The sequence below is a fragment of the Saccopteryx bilineata genome, chromosome 12, assembly GCF_036850765.1.
Source record: "Saccopteryx bilineata isolate mSacBil1 chromosome 12, mSacBil1_pri_phased_curated, whole genome shotgun sequence".
Lineage (NCBI taxonomy): Eukaryota > Metazoa > Chordata > Mammalia > Chiroptera > Emballonuridae > Saccopteryx > Saccopteryx bilineata.
In genome coordinates, this window is record NC_089501.1 from 49,368,823 (window position 1) to 49,387,555 (window position 18,733).

General features: G+C 43.2%; 1 protein-coding gene across 4 annotated transcripts in view; it reads left to right on the forward strand.

Annotated features, from left to right (window-relative positions):
- The window catches only part of ARID1B (AT-rich interaction domain 1B), a 429,020-nt gene that overhangs the window by 149,964 nt on the left and 260,323 nt on the right, over positions 1-18,733 (forward strand). For all 4 annotated transcript variants that reach the window (XM_066248340.1, XM_066248338.1, XM_066248342.1 and 1 more), the window contains exon 4: positions 7,354-7,464. In XM_066248340.1, coding sequence (XP_066104437.1) covers positions 7,354-7,464 — 111 coding nt within the window. The remainder of the gene's footprint in view (positions 1-7,353; positions 7,465-18,733) is intronic.

Sequence of the window (18,733 nt, forward strand, 5' to 3'; positions counted from 1 at the left end):
TGAAGTGAACGTTGTCACCCAGAAACAGAAGCTGGGTTCCTTCCATGCACGCACCGCTGGTGCTGGGCTTTCGGCAGTTCATCCACGCTCCTCCCCCCCACCCCCAACTTCCACCCTCAATACCGCTTTGAAGCAAATCCCAGACAATGTAGCAATTAACCCGTAAATATTTTAGTGTAGCCCTAAAAGATAAAGGGCTTTTAAAGAGAAACATAATAGTTATCCTGTTCAAAATATACCGGTATGTTTTTTCATAGTTATTCATTGTTCATATTTCCAGCGGAATAAATGTTTTTTGTTTAATATACATTGTGGGGTAGTTTGAATCAAGGTCCAAAAAAAGTCCTCTCTTATGATTGGCTTGTGCCTTTCCCTCCTGAGGGTTTTTTTCTGTCTCCATCTCGCCCTCTCCTCCTGTCTCCTCTTCTGTTTTCTGTTGCAGCTTGTTTGTTGAGGAAACTGGGTCACTTGTCTTGCAGAAAGATCCCTGCAGTTTGGGATTTGCTGATTGATTCGCTATGGCTTAATGTGTTCTTCAGTCCTTTCTATTTCCTATAAATTGACAGTTAGATATACAGGCTTTATCAAACTTATTGTCACTTATTTTTGCCAAGAGCATTTCCTCGCTGGTGGTTCATGAGGAGGCCTAGAACGTCTTGACTTCTCTCTCTGCTGACGGCACCACTGAGGCTTGCCGTAGCCTTTCCCCTCTTCATTTCCACTGTGTCTATATTTTACTCCATTCTTACTCAGTCACCTCGTTGCCTGGGACCACCAGTCACAAAAGGCTCAGTGTGGTCTGCAGCACATTGACATGATAGATATTCTTGGACGTGAGCCCCAGTTTTGTTCAGTGTTATGTGTTTACCCTTGTACATTTATTTCCTATTGCCGTGTCTAATTCTAAGTGTGAGTTCTGAGAAGCCATTCACTCAGTCGCGCACTCCCGGCTGTTACTGGGTCCTCAGCACTGGAGGCCCGAGAGGAGATACACAAGCAAATAGTTAACGCACAGCGTTGGAAACTCTTTCAGAGGGGTTGATCGGAAGTCGGTGTGGGGCAGAGTTCATTTCTAGCAGGGTCTTGAGGACAGCCAGATGCTCTGCATTCATGGAAGGAGGGACGCCACTTGGGACCGAGACAGACCTGAGACTGTGGCCCCGCAGGAGACCCTGAGCGGTCAGGGTGGGGGACTGGCAGCACCCGGGACAGCAGCCTGAAGCCAGAGTGGAGCTGGGGGGTGTCTGCTGAGCCCCTCTGTACCGGACCGAGGACGGACTTCTCTCTAGGCCCCGGAGGAGGCCTTGTCCGGCAGGATTCACCATGCCGCCTGTGTCCTAGCCTGTCTCTGGTGGCAAGGGGGCGTGGTGTCCCGTGGCCCCGGTGAAGGGCAGTCAGAAAGGGGAAGGGGACTTGACAGTTGTTTGGGGTTTGGTGAAACATCAGCTGGATGTGGATGACGGGAGAGATCAGATCTAAGGGGGACAATTAGGAGAGTCATTTCTTGACAAGATGAGTGCATGGGACTCGACCTGCAGGTAGAGACGTTGAACACGTAGTTGAAGTGCGTGGGACCTGAAGGAGAGCTTCGGTAGGCATCGCCAGCACGCAGTCCTGGGGCAGAGCTGACGGCCACCGGCTGTCCAGGGGCCGCGGAGAGAACCCACAGAGGGGCCCGAGCAAACGGTGAGGCGGCAGGACGGCCTGTCCACCTGCTTCCCGCCAGCCTGGGCACTGGAGAGGACTCTTGGATGGGAATGAGAGCTAGGTACTGTGGCTTTGTATTCGATTTTGTGGGACTCTTATTTTAATATTTCTCATTCATAATACTATAACTGAATGTTTTGGAAGTATCCCACATATAAAATACTAAAGATTTATAATTTTGAAAGGGGAATTTAGGAGGGTATATAGAAGTCTAGGATGACACTGTAAAAAAGCTAAAATCACATTAAATCCTTATTATGTAATAGTGCTCGAAGCTACCTGTTGTCTCTGAGTCCAGTGGGTAGAAGTGGAGATGGGCCATCGCACTGAGATCCCAGCACCGTGCACACAGGTCTCACCATGCAGACTACAGGGGTTTCTCCTCCTCCTGGTCCACAACTAGATGGTGGTGGGGACTGTCCCAAGGGGTTATGGTACAGTCAGTGTTCTTCAGCTACCAGCCCATGGTAGAAACGGACTGTGTGCACTGCCTGTCACTGAGTCCTGCCTGTTATTGCCAGCTGTCCTTGTTAATATTACTATTTGCAGGGTGTCTGAGCCGGCAATGGGGTGATTGTGCCATTCCTGAAGTGGATGTTTTATAGATTTAATTGCTTTCCTTTGGAAAGGGTCTTTTAAGTTTATCTACAAACTAAAAATGAAGAGGTTGTAGCATATCAGATTTCCTGAGTGGAGTGATGATTTCGCGTGACTGCGGCAACCCTGTGACCCCCTCCTCCTCCTCTCCATACGTCTTACACGCCAGGGCTGTTTCTGTTCCCTGTTGCTGGTTGGAATTGACGAGAGGAGTTTCCAAAGCAGGGAGAGAAAAGAAGCAAGAATTGCTCTGGCTTAGCTGTTGCAGGCTGTCGTAGGGCTGCTCAGGACTCCTGTAACAGTAATAAGTGGCATCTTCATTCTCTTTCCAGTACATCTGCACTTCATGCAATTATTGGAATGACCTTTCTTAAATAACAGGAGATGCAGACACCACGTGGCTCCCTGGCGCTTTTTGTATTAGACCGGAAGGTCTCTGCGGGCCCTTGAAGACAGCCAGTGTTGGCCGGGGTCTGGGCCCCTCCTCCCGGCCTCTTGGGACCACTGCCGCTTGTTTGTCTAAATTCCTGGGGCTCTCTTGCATTTGCTGTGTGGTCACTATCGACCAGTCCCCCTCCTCTTCCCTGCCCAGGGTCTGCTACTTTTTATACCACGATGAGGCATGTTGATGCTAAGGTGACCATCTTGAGTGAAGCTCTGTTCTCTTCCAAAGCGACGGGCTGCATGTGTACGCTGACACTTTCTTTAAGAGCACTTTGCCAGTTTCTGTCAAAATTTTAAATGTACCCACCTTTTGCCAGAAATTCCACTTGCAGAGATTTTATGCTACACAAATGCAGGGTTGGGCAAAGTAGGTTTACAGTTATGAGTACACGTATTATTATGTGTTACTGTGTTATTTTCCATATGAACAGCTGAACTTACTTTTGCCCTGCCCTGAATTTCACATGAAGATGTGTACACAAGGATGTTCATTGTGGTTCTCTATGAAGTAGGGAAAGGCTGGAATGGCACGACGGGACGGGACAGACAAGTTGCAGCACTGACGGTGCAATGCCATGCAGAGTAAAAACCAGGGACGTAGTACTTTGGTGCAGATAGAGAACACGCATGCAGTGTATTGTTAAGGGGCCGGGAGTGTGCCGTGTGCAGAAAACATGTTGTGTTTACAGGAAAGAGGATTTAAAGTCACATTTGTACTTGGGTTAGTTAGTGTGTTGAATAGTTGTTCGCAGTGATCTTTGGGGAGGTGATCTAAGAATGAAGAAGCTGTCTTTCTTTACTTGGTATATCATTGTCTCTTTCCGAATCATGCCATGGGAATACTGTTTTCTTTTTAATTCTTTTAAAGTGTCCTTGACATTTTATTCTATGTTTTCTTCAGAGTCTTCTGTTGCCATTAGTGCTGAATTCATTTCATTATATTGGAAGAAAACAGGAGCTTTTGTGCTGTTGGCCTGTACACTGGCCTGTGGGACAGTCCTGGTCTTATCCCTCTGCAATGTAAGGGTGACCCTGGGGCTCCGGCCTGGTCACGCCTCCCACGGAAGTGCTGCCCAGCAGAGGCATTCAGGAAAGACCTAGGACGTTTGTTCAACACCCACACGTCTTCTGAAACAGAAGTGTACGGGCCCTGCCCACAAGCACTTTCCACACTTCTGTTGTGAGTCAGTCTCCCTTCTGTTAAAACCTTTGTCTCAATGTCAAAAAGGTGAAAACCAGAATCTGTCAATGGTTACAAGTTTGTGGGTGGGTGAGAAGAAGAAAAGTAATATTGATAGCACCTTGAAAGGGAAACCACAATCCCCCGTGTGGTTCTTGGCATTGCATGCAGGCTCCGCCCCCTGTCGGACACTGAGTTCCGTGGGGACGCATCTTGCTAACAGATGCACAGAATGATGGAGAACACAGCACGCATGCCCGAACACAAACTGGGCTCCGGCGGACGGGGCTGAGACACTGAGCGTGGTTCCGGGGAAGGAGCCTAGGGCGCCTCTCTCGCGGCGGGTGCACGCTGCTCAGGAATGGCTCATGCAGAACAGACACTGAACGCTCTTTGCACTTTTTTTCCATAAAAGGGAAAATCCTCTTAAGATTTTTTTCTTTTTTTTAACAAAACCAGGTTCTCATGTAGGTCTTTCGTAAAAGTGAGGTGGCATAGAGTGAACTTTGGGAAAGTGGAGGATGCGTGAGTTATCACAGTGTAAGGTTCTTAACCAGTCGTGGCTTTGTGTATGTACGGCAGGTGAATGCAGCGGTAACTTGTAAACTAGTACACAAACTACCGTGCATTGGTTTCAACTCGTAAATACCCAGAGGTGGCAGTGACGTCTTAAAAATGTGGGGCTGTTCTGGGTTGTCGTGTGTTTATAAACTGTGAATCTGAAATTCTCTTTATTCTCTGATACTGACACTACCCACTTATTGTCTATTAAACTGCTTATTCCTATTTTACTCTTCTTGAGATGAAAATAAGTACATACCAGAAAGTAACGATAGCTCTCAATGGGAAAAAGCTCAGGTGTGTTATGAGATATAACTTTTATATCTTTATCCAAGCTGCCAAGTGTAGACTTTATAGCCCAGTGTAAGATATGTATGAGATGGTTAAAAAACCATCTCAGTTAAAAATTGGTACCTTTTGTGGAAGTTCTCTCAGTTAAAGTAATGCTTATGCTCAAACATAAATTGAGGTAAAAGAAGTCCCATTTTCAGCAATTCTCACTAAATTTTGTTTTAGTTTTATTTTCAACTGTATGTGATCATTGAAAGCCTCTTGCGGTTAGGAGACTTTGGTGGAATCTACTAAGCTTCAACTTTTAAAGCCCTTAGAAAGTGAATTATAAAGTCTTGTTAGTAAAACTTTCTAATAGCTTTTAGTCTGTTAGTTCAGTGTTGCGGATTTTACAGAGTACAGTATCTAAAGTGAAATGTGTATTCACTACGACAGTCATAATGGTCTTTTTCAACTTAAAGAAGAATCTGTTCTTTTAGCTACAAAGAGAAAATAAAAGAAATTTAAAAGGCTAATAATAAGCATAGGGCTTGCGGGCCTGTTCCTGTTTCTTAACTGAAGTTTACTAAAATAAGTGCCTGAGCACCTCCTATAACCGTGTGTGTGTGTGTGTGTGTGTGTGTGTGTGTGTGGCAAGCAGGGCCTGCTCATTTGTTTGCCTATTGTGAGGCTGTCTTGCACCTTTGTGGGGTTTTGTAACAGGGTGAAGGCCCTGAATGGAGGCCTTGTGCCCTCCTTGATTGGAAATGCTCACTGTTAATCTAAAGGACCCTGCGGGGTGGCCCGCGGGAAGCCCATGTGACAAGTGGAAGTTGAGATAGGAAGAAAAGGCGAGGGGTTTGGGGAGAGGGGCGGTAACCTTTCAGGTTGGCTTTTGACCTGCAGCCTCACTGTTCCTCTCTGTTGGTGACCAGACTGAAGCCTGCCCATTTAAGTGTCCGTGGATTGCATATGCTCACCTAACCCTCTCACGTTAGAAACCGGGACTCCTACAGCCTGCACTGCTGGCACTGGGCCTTACGCATCACTGTTCGGGGTCAGATACCTTGATTAAGTGTGCGCACACTCAGGGAAGGTAGCTTGCTTGGGAATTGCTGGCCTGTTGTCATGCTCTCTACTTCAAAGCCTGTTTAAAGGCAGGCTGCGCCAACACTTGGCTGGCGCGATCCAGTACGTGCGGCTTGTGTACTTTGTAATACCAGCTATTGGTCCAGAGTTTCTTGGCGTAAGAAGCCATGTCATTTTAAGTCAGCGGTTCTCAACCTGTGGGTCGCGACCCCGGCGGGGGTCGAATGACCAAAACACAGGGGTCTCCTAAAGCCATCGGAAAATACATATTTATTATACAATACATTTTTAAATAAAATATGTATTTTCCGATGCCTAGGCGACCCCTGTGTTTTGGTCATTCGACCCCCGCCGGGGTCGCGACCCACAGGTTGAGAACCGCTGTTTTAAGTGCATACTGTGTGAGAAAGGGGTGGGACAGCAGAAGCTTTTAGTAGGGTTTCAACTAATCAATGCTACTTTTTAAAATAAACATTAATTTTGAAGTACTGTTTTGAGGAGTAAACAGGAGAAGTAGAACGTGTATATCATGTTTCTTTAACACATTTAAACTGAGAGGGAAAGAGAGTGAACTTTATTTTTCTGTGGTATTTTTCATTTTTCCCCCTCTCTTCAATCAGAAACTGGTTCTTCAACTTCGACTGCCAATTAAGACATGCTGTAAGAAGCGCTTCTCATTGGGCCCTGCTGTTGGGCGCCGCGTGTCAGCGGTGGGAGAGTGCTTGGTGGCTGAGCGCACGTAGTTAAGCAGCGAGAGAGCTGCTGGTTACGAGGGCTGGTGTGCTGTGCTGTTGGCTTTATATGCTATCACTTCAGTGCAACGCTGACACCACGCAGAATACATCCTGGAAAGGGGCCGGCTGGGTGCCAGCAAGGCCGAGTTAATGATAAGTTCCTGGTCCCTCAGCAGGGTTTGGGGGTGTGTTTTCTTCCCCTCTGCTGCTTTATTCTTTATTGTGGTTCTTTGGAAGCTATGCCACGTGAACATACGGAATTGTATGTGTAGTGTTTATTGGTTTTGTAGAAACCCAGGTCACTGTGAGCTTAATTATGTTTAGTGGGTTATTGAGAGGGCATATTAAAAGTCAGTAGATCAAGTTTTCATTAATTTTAACATTTCAAAGTAATATTAAAGACAGCTCATCCAAAATCAGAATTAAACCAGAAAAATGAGCTCTGGCTTTGCTCTGGTTTAGAAGAAGGGTTTCCCCATCAACTTACTGACTAGTCATCTCCTTGCAGAACTCAAATTTGGTCTTAAGTGTATATGGTCTCATAATATATACATTGAATTTCTATATATGTTTGTACTCTTGACAATTCACTGCCTTTTTTTGTTTTTACTTTTGATAAAGTATTAAAAGATGATAGCTATAACGTTTTATGTCTGCTTAAAGGTAATATGAATTGATAATTTGTGATAAACCTTTGCTTCATTTGGTTGCTGAAGCAGCGAACTAGTCATTGAGATGTTTCTGAAGTGCTGTATGTTTGTGTTTGTTCAGGACATGTCTCAGGAAGGCTACGGAGCTAGGTCTCAACCTCCTCTGGCTCCTGGGAAACCGAACCATGAAGACTTGAACTTGATACAACAAGAAAGACCATCAAGTTTACCAGTAAGACATTAATGTGCTGCTTTGGAAATGTAATGAGTTAAAGATTTTTAAAGAGAACTGTTGTTTTTGTTTGTTCTACTTTATATTAAGGTTTAGGAGAGAAGTTTCTAGGTTTCAGATATATTTTTTATTTTTTATTTTTTTTAGGACTTCATTCTTAGGAGCTGTGTAGTCCTGGCTAAGTTTATTTCACTTGCAGGTATCTCTGAGTCCAGCTGGAAGGTTTTACTTGGCCGTGATGGGTCTGGTGGCAGAAAGGTGTTTCTGTAGTGCAGTTGCGCTCTGCGTAGCCTGCTGCTTTCTGGTAGTGATACCGATGGAGGTGAAGATGCGGCTCTATTAAAGGAATTCCCACTAGGCAAAGGGTATATACATGGTGAGATAAAGCATCCAGTGGCAGTTTGATTTTTTTCTGGAACTTTCTATAGTGAGAAGTCACCAAGTCTTTTTACCCAAAAGAAAGTATTTTAGTTTAAAATTGGAAAGAGCATCACAGGAGTATTTCCACCAGCAAATAATGTGGCCAAGATACACTGAGTGGACCAGTGGCTCAGTTATAGGGTGTCGTGCTGATGCCCGTACACGGTTCATCGGTGCTTAACTTGCTGTGTGAAAAGGCAGCCTAATTTAAATGAGATTTTTCTTAAAATTAAAAAAGCACATCTGTGAAAACTTTTATATTTTCTTGTCGAAATGTTTTGGTTTGGTGAAGAATGACTGCATAATTTCTATTGAGAAATTTTATTTAAGGTGGGAGTTAAGGCTTACCACGATATTAAATATGTTTATATTAAGTAAGGTATATTAAATTGCTTCTAAACATTTGAAAACAAGCATTTGTAAAGAATGCTATACATGGTGTTTGGCGTGCATGCTATTCCCATTTTCCACCTCCATGTAGCCATAGAGAAGAAGGAAGTGATGGCCACAGGAAGCCCAGTATCCTTGAATCTGATGCACATGTTTTCCAAACACTAATGGTACAGCTTTTTATTTCTGTGGTGAGTGAAATTTATTACAGTCCTGTTTTTAGTCACAATGGAGTATTTATTGTGTAGTCGCTTCGTTTTTGAAGGAATGGAAAAGATGATGGGGTCTGTGTTTTATGCTATAAGCTTTTTCTTTAGCAGATAAATCACAGCTTTTGAGAACATGCAGTGTGTGTGTGTGTGTGAACACTGTTGATGAATGGAACATTTGCTGAATATTTGGAAATTGGCTCATGGTTTTAGGAATTTAAGCTGACTCCTGGGAAGCAGATGGACAATGAATTCCACTTTTCTTCCACAAGATTTTAGTGTTTTTAGAGAAGCCTAATTCTATGGGTTTGTCATTGGCTGGTGATAGATCCTGATCTACAGGTTGGAGATTTTGTTACGTATTGATGCCGATGTTCTGTGTAGCTACAAGAAGAGTTTGCAGGGTGCTGCTCTCTTTATATCCACGGGAGCTGTGGCCTCACTCACGAGGCTCTGCGTTGGAATGGTAGCTGACATCCGGCTACCTCTATAGAGCATGAGGGGGAGGGAGGGAGGGTGGTAGTCCCAGAAAACTGGTGGAAGAGGTCTGCTCCAGGATGGTGCTAAGTTGATTACTGGTAAAGGAGCTAAACGTCTTTTAGGAAGTGAGTCAATATATTCATTAATAGTTTAAACTTTTCTGAATTGTTCTATTTGTATACCCATTATATAATGGCTTGCTTTCTTCCTTAATCTTTACCATAAAGTTGCTCGTGATATAAATTTTCTTATGAAGCTACTAAAAAAGAAATGCCCTGATTGGAATTTTCTTTCTGTTTTTATAACTCATAGATAAATACTGATTGACTCAATAACATTTCAGTCATCATTTTTTTAGAGAGCAAAGATTTCAGGCTTTCTGGTGAATATATAGAAGTACCATACCAGTCACTGAATGAAGGTCAAACTATAGATCAGCTGATGCGCCTGGCCCCCTGGCCCCAATCTGTTAAGAGGAAGTTGGTTTTTGTTAATGAATTTTAGTATACTGCTTTATTTCCCAACAGACTTTGTGTAGAAAGTTTCTATGTTAAGTTTACAAATACGTTTATTTATGTGGATGCTTCATTGATATGTTGTACACAATTAAGGTAATTATAGTTTGGGAGAAAGATTAGTTGGTATTCAGTATGGCTCTAATATCATATATTTTTAGTGTTAAATTTAATATTTTAGTTCTCCAACTTGGCTAAGTTGATACTATAGGTTCTGTGAAACTATATTTGTTATCACATCTGGACTTCCTATGGATTCTTTTGTAAATTTAGACTGTCCCCTCCCCCAGTGTCACTTATAGAAATTTTGTCTTTTATTGTAGGGTAAAAGGCAGTTCATCATATTTGTAATCTCTGGTTTTATAATTGGAAACTAAGGAAATTGTGGGTCTTCTTTGTACTTTTAAAACTGATAGTGATCCCAGTATGGTTATTAAGTCATTCATTATATCTGAGACCATAAGGGGACCCTCCTCAAATAGGTATTATATATGAGACCATCAAGGGACCCTCCTCAAGTAGGTATTATATATGAGACCATAAAGGGACCCTCCTCAAATAGGTATTATATCTGAGACCATAAGGGGACCCTCCTCAAGTAGGTATTATATATGAGACCATAAGGGGACCCTCCTCAAATAGGTGTTGCTTAGCCGTTCTGCTTACATTGAGATAGGCTTTGTGATATTTTTTGGCAGGCCTGATATTTTCTTCAGCAGGCGTTTGTTACGCAGTTAACTTTCCATTACAAGACTATAAGACGTAAGGATCTTTCCAACATCCTTATGCTGTATCTGTAATTTAGGGCCCTAGGAAGTTATCCTCTCACCGTTGTTTGAACTGGTATTTGTCTATATTTACATATCATTAAATTCTTGGAGGTCTTCAGTAGTAAACAGAGTTAGGCTGCCCAGTTGACTTACATGGTCAGATCATCCATGTAAAGCAGATGACTGATAAATTAATACTTGTCTTTTTGCCTTGGGGCCATGACCAGTAATATTTGCTTTTCACTTAATACACTCAGACCTAATCTCAGAACAAATCTGCCTTAGTGATGTCCATTTATTTCTGTGCCTCTTAATTATGCAGCTTTTCCCCCGTTGAGATACATTAGCTTACATTTCCTTTGTATCACCATTATTAACAAATCTTAGCATGTAGCATGTGATATAAAAATCAGTTTGAGCCTGACCAAGTGGTGGCGCAGTGGATAGAGCGTCAGACTGGGATGCTGAGGACCCAGGTTCGAAACCCTGAGGTTGCCAGCTTGAGCGCGGGCTCATCTGATTTGAACAAGGCTCACCAGCTTGGACCCAAGGTTGCTGGCTAGAGCAAGGGGTCACTCAGTCTGCTGAAGGCCCATGGTCAAGGCACATATGAGAAAGCAATCAATGAACAACTAAGGTGTCACAACACAAAACTGTTGATTGATGCTTCTCATCTCTCTCTCTGTTCCCGTTTGTCCCTATCTATCCCTCTCTCTGACTCTAAAAAAAAAAAAAAATCAGTTTGACGAACTCTCTTCTTGGAATACTACCACTTAAAATTTGAACACGTTCTATAGTTTTTTTCCTACCTCTAAGATTGATACGAAATGAAGCCAAAATTAAAAAAAAATAAACAGTAGAAGCTGTAAAAAAATGCTATAAACTGCCCTGGCCGGTTGGCTCAGCGGTAGAGCGTCGGCCTAGCGTGCGGAGGACCCGGGTTCGATTCCTGGCCAGGGCACACAGGAGAAGCGCCCATTTGCTTCTCCACCCCTCCGCCGCGCTTTCCTCTCTGTCTCTCTCTTCCCCTCCCGCAGCCAAGGCTCCATTGGAGCAGAGATGGCCCGGGCGCTGGGCATGGCTCTGTGGCCTCTGCCTCAGGCGCTAGAGTGGCTCTGGTCGCAATATGGCGATGCCCAGGATGGGCAGAGCATCGCCCCCTGGGGGGCAGAGCACCGCCCCTGGTGGGCGGGCCGGGTGGATCCCGGTCGGGCGCATGCGGGAGTCTGTCTGACTGTCTCTCCCTGTTTCCAGCTTCAGAAAAATGAAAAAAAAAAAATGCTATAAACTTAATTTATTTATTTTATAAACATTGAGTATGTCTCAATTTACATTCTAAGGTAATCCCCAAATTGTGACTTAATGCACTTTTTGTTGTCCTTTGTCACATTTTCATCTCCTGTGGCATTCAGTATTTGTCTTTTTTTTGCAGTTAATTTAACAGCTATCTTGGCCAATACTAAACTAGGATCATTTTGGAGTATTATGTTTTATTCAGTAGATATTTTCCTATAGAATTTGAGTAAAATCTCTTAAATGCATTCTTTCCCCATTTCAGAATTTTCTTTTAATTGCTTAAAGGCTCTTTCCACAGTACTGCATTGACGTCAGGAGCCCAAGTTCTCAGTGTGCCACGGGTCAAGAGGGTCGTTGGGGGCGGGGTCTGGACCACAGGGAGCTTCATTCTGCAGGCGTTTTCTTTCATGACAGAATTGCATTTGAGTTTCACCTTGGCAACCTTAGGCTTTAAGAGAAGGACGTGGGCGCTTTTGTGTACTGAAGCTAAAAGGAGCATGAAAACATTCTTCCTTAGTAATATATATTTTTCATTTTAAAAATAAAAATATGGTAATCATAATTTCAGTAAATATAGTACAGATACATGTGTTATTAGTACAGTATTTATGAATATGTATAAGGAAGAGAACAAACAAAAAAGGTTTGATTTTTTCTTCCTCAACTAAGCAAATACTGTTTCTCCTCTCGGGACCCGAAGAGTTGTTAAATGTTCCTCAGTTTGGAAATAATTAATTTGTTTTATTCTTCAGAAGAGGCCTGCCACCAGTTGTGTTTCAGATAGGTCCATTATTCTGTTTACCTAAGATACAGAATATGATCAGTCACGTCCTAACAGCCTTTGAAAAGGCCCACCAGGTCATTAACTCCCTCTTTGTGACCCTCTCTTCCTCACATCGGAGATATTTAAAGAGGCTGCCGTGAGCAGGCCCGCTCTCCCAGATGAGTGGGAAAGCCCTGACTGTCTGTGGAACAGTGCTCACGCACTTCTGTTGTGTTTGCCATTAGAAGGAAATACTGAGGGTTAGATAAAACGTGCTTTTTGGCCCTTAGTCAGAGGAAGGGTGTAGTAAGCGCTGGTTCTTTGAAATAAAGGGTGTGAAACAGGATATTGGAGCCTAAAAGCGCATGATTGGAAAGTGTTACTACGAAGAGGGTTCTTGGGGGTCAGGTATTAGCCACCGAGCATATGAGGATGTGCCGTAACCGACAAAGACGACCTCTGTATTCTCTGCTTTCCCCCCTTGTCTCCAGTGACATTTATGTGGGGTAGGGGCAGAAGGTCATGTACTTTGGAAGCACATATGAATATTGATGGTATGTTAATAGGGACCTTTTAAGTATATAGATTTGATAATACAGTTCCTGTGCAAAATTGAAAACTACGGTGTGTCCGTAAAGTCATGGTGCACTTTTGACCGGTCATAGGAAAGCAACAAAAGACAATAGAAACGAGAAACCTGCACCAAATTAAAGGAAAACCCTCCCAGTTTCATACCTATTTAGTGCAGTTCGAAGTAGGCTCACGCACAGACTTTATAGGGCTTCTTAGGTAGCTATCCCGTATAGCCTCTACAGACTCATCACTGACTGATGGCCTACCAGAACGAGGTTTCTCCACCAAACTGCTGGTTTCCTTCAACTGCTTATCCCACCGAGTAATGTTATTCCTATGTGGTGGGTCATGGATTCGAATTTAGCGAGCCACAGAACACACTGAACTTTCCTCTGTACCATCCACATCTCGACTGGCATGGCCGTGGGCTGCTCCGCTGTATACACGGTGTTACGTCATCATCTGCACATGCGCACATGCTGCCGCATCATCCTACAGACACTGGGAGGGTTTTCCTTTTATTTGGTGCAGATTTCACATTTCTGTCGTCTTTTGTTGCTTTCCTGTGACCGGTCAAAGTGCACCATGACTTTACAGACACACTGCATTAGAAAAAGCTAGGGGAAACATTTTTAAATTGGGTTTTGCTTTTCACTGTGTTCTCAGCCCAACTATAGAAATACAAATTGCAAAGATGGTTGATTCTTTCAAAAGGTAAAATCTGCCAGGTGAGAATTAGATGTATGGCTGCCAACTGAATACTTTCAAATTTTTAAAATGTGTACGTTGAACTTGATGTAAGTGGTTGTCAGTACGAGTTTAAGAATGTAGCTGTCTTTGTTGACTGACCTTTCTCAAGTTGTTCTGAACATTTAAAGAATTACAGGTTAATAATAGAGAAATCTAGTGGTCAAGCATTGGTAATCCCTGTAGGCAGTGCTTTCCCACCGCCGGTCTACAGGTGGGGGGCCAGGCTGCCCCAAAATGGGTTCGTCATCTTCATGGGACATCGGGGTGGCTAATCTTTGCCCCACTGGCACCAGCCTGTGACCAGGGGTTGACAGCCACTGCCTGTGTGCAGCTGAAGATGAACTTTTCTCGGGGTTTCCTGAGTGTTATTAGCGTGGGTGGGGTGCTAGGGTCGGGGCAGCTGCAGTGTTGGGGGGCGCAGCAGGGGCCCTGAAGCACAGTTGGGGGAGTTTGCAGCAGAACACACACTACTTCCATTTCTTACCTAGAATTCTTACTCTCTCCTAAATCACTGGTCCTGTTTGGATTAAGTTTGAGCGAAACAAGTCAAGACCTTACTTGAAAGTCCTAATTTAGGAGAAGTGACAGTGACTCTGACAAATGTTTATTTTTTGACATGGGTTTTGTTATTTTTAAGATTTTATTTATTGATTTTTAGAGAGAGGATGGAGAGAAAGGGAAAGGCAGAGGAAGCAGGAAGTATCGACTCCCACATGTGCTGTGACTGGGCAAGCCCAGAGTTTTGAACTCGTGACCTCAGCGTTTCAGGTCAAGGATTTATCCACTGTGCCACCACAAGTCAGGTGGATTATTTCTTTAAGATGTGATGGTCTATAATTTTGTCTCCTAGAATATTTTTGTGATATATGGAGTCATTTTGAAAATAAAGGCCAATACTTGAATAAGATAAGAAGTAGTAGGAAGGTATGTTTCTCCTTCTTTCAAGAAAATCTTCCACTTAGATATTTGTTCTGTAGATGAATATCCAGTAACATCTCACCAGTTTGGATTTCATCTCGTTAAAAACAGGCCAAAAAAAAGGAAAGTGTGAATAAATTAATATTTTAAAAGGACTGTAGTTTTCTTTTAGTTTTTTTTTCCTTTTATTTTGTACTTTTCTGAAGCCGGAAACGGGGAGGCAGTCAGACAGACTCCCGCATGCGCCTGACCAGGATCCACCTGGCACGCCCACCAGGGGGCGATGCTCTGCCCATCTGGGGTGTCGCTCTGCCACATCAGAGCCATTCTAGCGCCTGAGGCAGAGGCCAGAGAGCCATCCTCAGCGCCCGGGTCAACTTTGCTCCAGTGGAGCCTTGGCTGCGGGAGGGGAAGAGAGAGACAGAGAGGAAGGAGAGGGGGAGGGGTGGAGAAGCAGATGAGCGCCTCCCCTGTGTGCCCTGGCCGGGAATTGAACCCAGGATTCCTTCATGCCAGGCCAATGCTCCACCACTGAGCCAATCGGCCAGGGTGTAGTTTTCTTTTAAATAACTCAAGTGTTTGTGTGCAAAGTGTTTCTAGATTGAGATATTCAGTCCTGTTGAAATAAATGGGTAACTTTAAATTCTTTATAGCTGAGATACTTGCTTAGTAGCAATGCATTATTTTAAAAAATTCATTTAGTTTTTAAAAACACATTTTTAACTAAGGATACATACACCCTGAAAACTTTTCCATATAATATTCTGAAGATTTCTATTTAAAATATGGGGGAAATGAATTTCAACCCAGTTTATGGGACTGTCAGTTCCAAAAAAAATTAATGAAGTAGCACTATAAAAAATAGGCACTCGACGAAATTGGAGATGAAGAGAGGCTAAAACATAACTGATTTGCAGGATATTGGTTTTGATAATAGAAGGATAACTATGATCTGTGGTTGATAAATGAGGCTCATTAAGTAAGGAATGATAAATGCACCTGTTCCTGGCTAATAGAAAAGGAGACATACAAATTGGGCCCTAACAAATGAGGGACTGGAAGGTTCTGACCCAGCTGGCTGCTGGGACCTGGTGAGGCCGTGGAGCCGTCTCTGCCCCAACCGCAGCACGCAGCTTCCAGGCCTGGTAACCGCGGACTCCCCAGTCACAAACCTCTCTGGCCAGAGGGGCTCCCTGTGCTCACAAAGGGAGAGCAGTAGTGTTGGGCTTTTCTTGCAGAATAAACCACAAGAAGGAGAATTTATTAGCAGTGCAGCTTTGATTTCTTAAAATGCAAAAATGAAAAACAACTGATGTTCAAGGGGTAGCTTTTCTCGTTCTAACCTGCTGTTTCTGTTCCTACAAACAGCAGTTGTCGATGTGTTGAGCTCGGGAACCCCCCCTTCCTGTAGTGTCCCCTCTTCACCCCCTCTGCTGGGGTGAGCGGGCTCCTCTAGACTAGGCCGCATGGCCGTTATAAGGCTTTGAATGCATTTTACTTTATATTATCCAAGTTCAGCGGGAAATGGGTTTTAATTGACGATTGCCACTTTGGAGGTAACTAAAGGCACACATCTGTTCTTTATAACAAGAGATAGCCAGCCAGCGGGAGCTCTCAGTAGTATCTGTGAAGTGGTTAATTGTGTTTATTTTTCTTTTTGGTTTGGAAGTAACTATTTTTAATATTAACTGTCAGTTTAGGTGCTGGGAGGCCATTGAAAGCAAACTGGTAGACTAAAAATTTAGGATCCATTGGACAGTTAGTGTTCAAAACAGGCGCAGTGTTTGTCTCACGGAGACCTGAGGGTTACTGGTGTCTTCCCAGAGACAGGGCTGCTGGCGTTCCATCTCAAAGTAAACACAGCATTTCGCCAGAGAGCAATAAAAGTAGGAATAAACATTTTAGGCAACGATCCCACATCTGGGAATATATACTAAGAAAACAGATTTTTAAATAAATGCATAAAAATATGTAAAGCAGATTTATTCTGAGGTTATAAGCTGTAAACAATCAATGTGTTCAATGACTGAGGAGTAATTCAGAAAATTTTATGTTGAGTCAGCCCGTCTCAACATTTTTGACCTATAAATGGCAGTTTCACATCATTTAACGTGATGGACTTTAACCTCAAGAAAATTATTCCAATGAAAATAGAAGAAAATATGCGAAGACTATGCAGAGATAGAGAAAAGAATTCATGAAACAAAGTTAGGTCAAATACAAAGAACCAAAATTCTATGTGTAATATAAATTCAGGCATGTAAAATACATTTCCATATTGTCAAAAATGAAAAAACGATTGAGAGCAGTTGTAATAGAAAAGCAGAGACACTGAGACTATTAAATATCCCTTCATGCTATTTTATGTGTGTGTGTATATAAATGTATATGTATACATGCACACACATGTATATGTAAATTTAAAATGTGAACCAAAGTGATACTAAATTGTAATCAGAGCCTTTTAAAAGTGGTTCAGTAGGTTGCCTAAAATATGTTATTTTCTCTAATCCTGGAAGAAACATGTTAAACTGTACCTCCAAAGGAGAAGGGAAATCACTGATTTGATTCTTAACTAGAAATATCAAATTGCGGCCAACTGAAGAGGGAGTGATTTGCATGCTGCGAAGCTGTGGGTTCGAGGAGGAAGAGTCCCAGAACACATAGTTATTCCTTCTGCTGTCTCAGCCTCGGAACCCTCGATGTGCTGTGCGCAATTGCACCTGCAATCGCTTTGAAAACCGGGCGTTGGAGGTTTGCGGGATACTTAGTTTTTCTGTTCTTGGGTCTTTGGCAAGAGTTCCCATCGTGTCACCTCCTCTGGATCTGATCTCTGACCGACTGAAGAATGGCAGGGGGCTAAGGGCAGCGTTGCCCTGAGGTGGTGGTGTATCCAGGGGACACCTGCTGGTTTACACAGGCCCAGCTGGAATGGGCTCCTGCGGGTGACACGGACACCTCTATGCATGTGAGCCCCGGAAGGTATCTGTTAGAGCTGTATCTGTCAGGATAGGCATTCTTTTCTTGGTTGATTTTAGTGAGAGAGGGAAGAAGGTTGGGGGAACATTGATCTGTTCCTCTATGTGCCCTGACTGGGGCTCGAACCAGCAGCCTTTGCACTAACCAACTGAGCTACCCGGTCAGGACAAGATAGGTGTTCTATAGTAACAAAGAGCTCTTCCATCAGAGCTTTCAAACAACAAAAGTATATTCTTTGTTCTTGTTACATGGACAGCGGAGTTTGGCAGAAGGGCAGTAACTCAAGGAGTCACGCTAACAGAGCGGCCACTATCTCGAACGTTGACAGTTCCTGTCCTGGGGAGAAAACAGCGCTTTGGAGGGTCCTTAACTGGTTGGGAGTGATTCATTACTCACAGTTCATTGCCAGATTTAGTCACAAAGCCCTACCAATCATAAGTGTGCAGGAAGTGCAGCCCTACTGTGTGCTGGGCAGGCAGAGAGCAGGAAGTGCTTGGCAAACATCGCTAGTGACTACACAAGACTCTTCCCCGCACTGTTTGTTTCTGACAGACTTGAGATGCTGAGATATGATGCTAGCAGTGTCTTTGAAAAAAACAAAACAACAAAACCAGCACTTTAGGAGAGGAAATAAATGTATGTAGAGATAGTTGATACTTGAGAGCAGAATTTTCTGTTCTTCCTCCACAATGTGGGATTCCAGAGGTGTCTCTCTGTCTTTCTCATCTTTTTCTTTTGCCTTCTCTAAATTGTTGTAAAAGAACTGAATGGTCTTGTTTTCCTTTGTTTGGGTCAAGAAGTTTTAGCTGAAAATTGTTACTGTGTGAAAGAAGATTATTGACTCAACAAGCCTTCAATTTTCCATGAATAACATTCCCACCCCCTAGCTTCAGGAACATGCCGTGCATGTATTCTATTTTAAAATACAGACTGTAATTTAAAACAGGCAGTTTGATGCCCCACTGAACTTTGTTTAAGCCTGGAATAAAAGGGGAAAAAAGCTTTAAGCCACAAAAAAGTGACTAAGCTTTCTCAACCACTTTTCCTCATGATGCAGTTTACTTAAAAAAGAAAATGCTTCCAGGTACTGTTGTTTTCTCTGTCCACAGGACCCAAATTTCATCCAGTGTTAGGTTGTGGTGTGTGTATCTTTTCACTTATTCATTATTGGGCTATCACTTGGAGTTAAGTGATTAGAATATTGTT